Below are 5,504 nucleotides of genomic sequence, written 5' to 3'. Positions count from 1 at the left end.
CGAGGCCCGTGTCTCCAGTTCCGAATACATAAGTACAAGGAAATAGGAGCCATCGGAACGTAGAAAACGAGCTGCGCAATAGCAGCGGCCGTGTGTGGATTCATCTGAGCGAGCGCTTATAATTTTTCAAAGATAAAGGGGTTGCAGGAAGGGACAGCTAAAGAGAGGAAGTAAGTGTTTAGCCTTGTAACTCAGAGACAAGTGAGCGTTATGAGTAGGTCTGTCTATGAATAAGAAAGCAACGTGCCCATGGTTGATTTATATGTGTGGCTACATGTCGTGGAGGGAGCAAGGGGTTCCTGTTCAGGATGCGGGTAGCACGAATTTGGCCAATCAGATGTCGCCCTGCTCTCGCGGATTCTGACCTGAAGCGGCATAGCGCCCTCATCATCTGGAGGCGCACTTGGCTTTTCTCTTCCTTCGCGAGATGCATTGCGCCTCAGTCTTAATTGAACGACAAACTGATTCCTAGACTACGTACCACCACCTTGAGACTGTTTGACTTTCTGCCTTGATGGGTATTGACACTTCAATTGATAGGGCGCGTCATCACTAGACCCCGGCCTGCATACTCTGATCTTCTCCGCAACTGGCATGATCCAGCGAATGCGGTTGTGCATTTGGTATTTGGCGCGACGAACGCGAAAACGAACGAGCTGCAGCCGCGCTGGATCCACGCTAGATGGGATCCCGCAATTGACCTGAGCGTTCCTTGGGCTTGCTGTGATGCCGGAGGCGCAAGGCGGAGCCGCTTCCTTCTATCATTGACATCCTCCCCTCTGTAAGGAAGATGGTGGGAGTCCCCGGTCGCTCAACAGCATGCCACACCTGCAGGCTTAGAAGAGTCAAAGTATGTACTGAAACATCCTTTTCTTGTTGTGTGTGTGTGTGATTCAAACTGATCCTGTGTCAAAGTGTGATGGCGAGCTTCCTGGTTGTCGCAATTGTGCAAAATCGAAGCGAACATGCACCGGCTACCACCGCAAGCATGCTTTCATCTTGTCTAAAGAAATGGCTGCTGAAAAGCTGGTGCTGTCGTCTGACCACTCCTCTTCCGCTGATGGTGCTGGCTCGGGTATGGTCATGGTGTCTCGCTGGAGAGCGAATCCCAGCGCGCTGTCCACTGTTTCATTATCCAAAGATAAGCTTCCGACGTCTGAGCCGCGAGCTCGCGCAGTTGTCTTACCGCGTGGCATTCCGTCTCGCAATGTGTTCAGAGAAAAACTCTTTTCTCTCTTTATAGAGTACGATTTCCCTGCCGGTGACGTTGTGAGGTTCACTTTTGGTGAGCGCAATGATTGGATGTCACATGTTATCAACCTCCCATCCTTGACACCTAGTCTTGAGCATGCTTTGCTCGCTGTATGCATGGCTCGATTAGGCCGGCATGCTGCCCTCCCTACGCTCGTTCACGAGAGCCTTAAATTGTACACTAAGGGTCTTTTGGAAATACGGCGGGACATATCGAATACTTCGGAGGCTAGAGGCGAACAAAGTCTTGCTGCCTGTCTCGCGCTACTTCTATACGAGATCACAGAGTGTCCAGGAGGAACGCCTGATGGTTATATGGCTCATTATCGGGGAACCATGAAGCTGCTTCAGGTGCGTGGGGCCGGAGCTCACACTTCTGGCCTTGCGCATAGTGTCTTTCAAATTCTTCGCATGCATGCGGTAGGTACTTAAGCTTATGTTCGTACGTTTGAACTTGGACTGACTTGGGTCATCAGATGTTCCAGGGCATCATCGAATTCAAGAACACATTCCTGGCCGATCCCGAATGGCGCAATATACCCTGGTCTAAAATACCAGGTAACAAAGCTCCCTTCGATCAGCTTGTCGATCTTCTTCTGGTACTTCCTAATTTGTCCGCCCAGCGGAAGTATCTAGGTAAGACTTCAGATCCCCATGAATTTCTCTCCCTCGCAGTGAATACCTTACACGAGGGTGAGAGGATGGAGGCTTCATTAGAGTCTTGGTATAATAATTTCAAGGCAACGGTACCTGGTCCTTTATACTACCCGGAACTGGCCAGAATCGATACCATCGTCGATGATATCGAGTTAGGCAAACTGTTCCCTGTAGCATTCTGCTTCCCTACGTTTCTCGTTGGTCAGAACCTTGTCTACTTCTGGGTCGCTATGATGAGTGTACATGCTCATCTATGCTTTACATATGAGATTATTGCAAGCTTCTTGACAACGCTGGATGCAATGGGACGAAGCAATCTTCCCTGTCTCTGCAATGTCCCGGATGCAATCCTCCCATGCCTGCAACACTTTAGCATGAGGACACTGCCACCTCTAGCTCATCGAGAGGAGTGGCCTCGCACGACGGCTTACAATATATGCCAATCAGTCGAACACTTCCTGCTCCGAAGGATGCGTGGATTCGGCCCTGCAAGCGTACTACCAGCCCTAGCATTAGTCAAGGGGTTCTGGAAGCATGCGCCAGGCGATTGGAGTAGAGAGATTGCATGGGTTGACGATATGTTGGGTCGCATCCGTTCAAGTGGTAGCAGCATCGCAGGAGCTCTTGAGGAGGGTTGACCTGTTTTTACAAACTTGTTTATCCTGTCACTTTTGGAGTTTCTGTGTTCAAAGGGTGGCTTATGGCTCAACTGAGCCCCAATCAGCCTTCTTTGAGTGTCAATGGGACCCAATGCCAATAGCTAGATCGGGCAAATCGGCTGTACATACTTCACTGAATGGTGATGGGGCCCAATACTAAGAGCTGGATGACGTAAATCGGCTGTAATGAGGAGATCGGGTAGAAAGTGAAGCATTCCAATGCATTGAGCCTCGAGTAAACAAAGTATTATATACCTCAAACCGGGCCTTAATTGGGGAGTACTATATACGCTGTGTAGAAAGGCTATCCGCGCTGTATCTTAACAAAAGGATATGGAATCATCGTAAGATAGGTAGGGTTAGTCACCGTTTCCTTGTATGAGGCCAATTGTATATTACCTACCTTATCATCATCAAATGTGAGTGGGTGGAATGAATACTATCGGCCCCTAATCGCCGTATCAACTACTAGGTCGGGTCCTGGTGGCGGAAATTTGCGAAGACGGAGATCATGATATCTTAGATGGACGGATCGCAAAGACCATTGATGCGGTCCCCACGGGGACTCTTCCACATGGGCAGTCCACTAATATCTTGGCGCGGTACTCAGCTCGCCACTTGTTGTAAAGTCGGAAATCAGCGATGGTCGGATTTTGGCGAGGATGACTCGACCACGGAACGAGCCTGCCATTGGCTAACTAAAATACGTCGAATCCACAACTTCACCACGCTTGCCCGAGTCGAGAGTAGTGGGACTTGGAACGATTGCCGTTCTTGTCAACGAAGTCCCGAATCATGAAGGCCTTCCATTGAAATCCCTTACCGGGTTCAACACACTAGGTATGCGTTCATTAAGACAGACTTTGGTATAGAAGTCCCGGCAATTATCAGAGATCGGTGGGGATTGCGATAAGCTCTTGCCTCCGATATATAACTGACCTGCAATTCGTCTTCCTCGAAATCTTTTGAGAGTCGACATTTGTGTTTGACAGACTTGGATCGACATTGCACCCCCCCGATTTTGTATAACTCAATCCCAACATGTCCGAGAAGATCGAATCGGGACTTGAGCGTCAGAGCACGCCCGACAGAAACTTGAAGACCGAGGTGTTGGAAGATGACGGAGAAGTCTTCAAAAGTCATACCGGCCAGGCCGAGTTTCGTGCTCTAGGATGGTACGTTTCCTAAGACCGGTTCACGTCGACATCTGGCATCTCTTGGTCAACTAGTTACTAAATCATTCATGGTAGGATCCGAGCAGCGATTATCCTGATGAAACTTTGCTTTGCAACAGGCGTGTTAGCAATTCCCTTTGCCCTCAACGTCGTAGGCTACGGACCGGGAATCATTCTTCTTGTTTGCTGGGGCGCTTTGACAACTTGTAAGTGAAACATGGCCTACAAATTGATACACGGTTATTAATATCTATCTTCAAACCAGATTACGCTTACATAATGTACGCATTCCGAATGAAGTATCGAGGTATCCATAACATTGCCGACGCTGCCGCAACATTTGGTGGTCCCATTGCACGAGAGATTGCAGGAGCCTTGTTTCTCCTAACTTGGGTGTAAGTAAATGATTGAGATGCTTTTCGCATTCTAGAAACCATCCATTGACCATCATGATTTAGACTGGCCGCAGGTTCGGGATTCATTGGGCTGGCGCAAGGATTCAAAGTTCTAGCCAACGGCCGAGTCTGCACAGTAGTCTGGACAATGATCGCAGCCATATGTACTGCTTTGGCTGCTAGCATTCAGACGCTGGGAAAGCTAGCAATCTTGACATGGATTGGCTTCGCCTCTATTTTTACGGCCGTTTTTATCGTCGTGTAAGTCCCAAACCACCTCTATGATCTGCATCCTCTTCGGAGACTCATCAGATATTCTCGTTAGTGTCGGCGTGACGCAGGTCGACCGGCCCGCCGCCGCACCACAGACAGGCTTTTACGATCTTGGAGTCGTTGCTGTGGGACATCCAGGCTTCGTTGCCGGCCTCACTGCTGCGATAAACCTCTTCGGTATGTTCAAAAGCTAGGCTACGACACGTTCATTGCTGATATCTGGATACAGCCGGTTATGGATCCACTCCCACTTTCATGCCAGTCATCGCGGAGATGAAAAGACCCAAGTCTTTCCCGAAGGCTTTATTCACATCTCAAGGTGCCCTGGCTGCTTGCTACCTTGCCTTTGGTCTGGTTGTGTATTTGTCAGTACACTTGACACTCCCGATACTATTTTGATATGTCATCTAACATGTCTTAGTTACTGTGGTCAATATGTCGCAACGCCGTCACTGGCGAGCGCCGGTGGAACTTTAGAAAAGGTGGCGTACGGTGTTTCCATTCCCGGCTTCATCATGACATCTACACTTTGGGTTCATCTTGCTGCCAAGTTTGTAAGTCGACGTTCTCCAAGCTCTTGTATGATTTCTAACAAGGCCAGCTCCTTGTACGCATCCTTAGAGACTCCAAGCATTTGCAGAGCAACAGCATTGTCCATTGGGGCACGTGGCTGTAAGTACATCGTCTGAATTCTTATGGTAGACGTGGAACTAAAACACACTTCAGAGGATCGACCCTAGGAATCACTGTGCTGTCTTTTATCATCGCTGAAGCAATTCCCTTCTTCAGCTACTTGATTGGTTTAATCGGATCACTGTGCTGCGCCCCGACTTGTGTAAGCTGACCTGCCTTGATCAGCATATACAACTGCTGATTTTCTTAACTTTTAGCTTGTAATTCCCGCTCTGATGGGCCTTTATATGGACAAGGGGATGCATGGTGTCAATGCTAAAAGCAAGGCTATTTGTGGCCTCCACATCTTCACGGTTGTCCTGGGCTCCTTCATCACTGTTGCTGGCACATATACCACGATCCAAAGCATCATTGACGCTTACAATTCTGGAGCTGTTGGTGGTGCTTTCACTTGCTCGTAA

The 5,504-nt window shown here is 48.9% G+C and overlaps 1 protein-coding gene across 1 annotated transcript; it reads left to right on the top strand.

Annotated features, from left to right (window-relative positions):
- Positions 1-3,608: 3,608 nt before the first annotated feature.
- Positions 3,609-5,504, top strand: UCRPA7_5081 (putative neutral amino acid permease protein; the record flags this gene model as incomplete). The annotated part of the gene is made up of 10 exons (XM_007917629.1): positions 3,609-3,742; positions 3,818-3,948; positions 4,008-4,137; positions 4,201-4,398; positions 4,463-4,587; positions 4,640-4,775; positions 4,832-4,964; positions 5,012-5,082; positions 5,137-5,245; positions 5,301-5,504. The coding sequence occupies 10 exons, from the start codon at positions 3,609-3,611 to the stop codon at positions 5,502-5,504; spliced, it is 1,371 nt and encodes a 456-aa protein (XP_007915820.1).

The sequence above is a fragment of the Phaeoacremonium minimum genome (genome assembly GCF_000392275.1).
Source record: "Phaeoacremonium minimum UCRPA7 unplaced genomic scaffold PA7_03_scaffold_389, whole genome shotgun sequence".
NCBI lineage: Eukaryota > Fungi > Ascomycota > Sordariomycetes > Togniniales > Togniniaceae > Phaeoacremonium > Phaeoacremonium minimum.
Note: the sequence above shows the minus strand (reverse complement) of the source record. Positions and strands in the feature narration are given on the sequence as shown.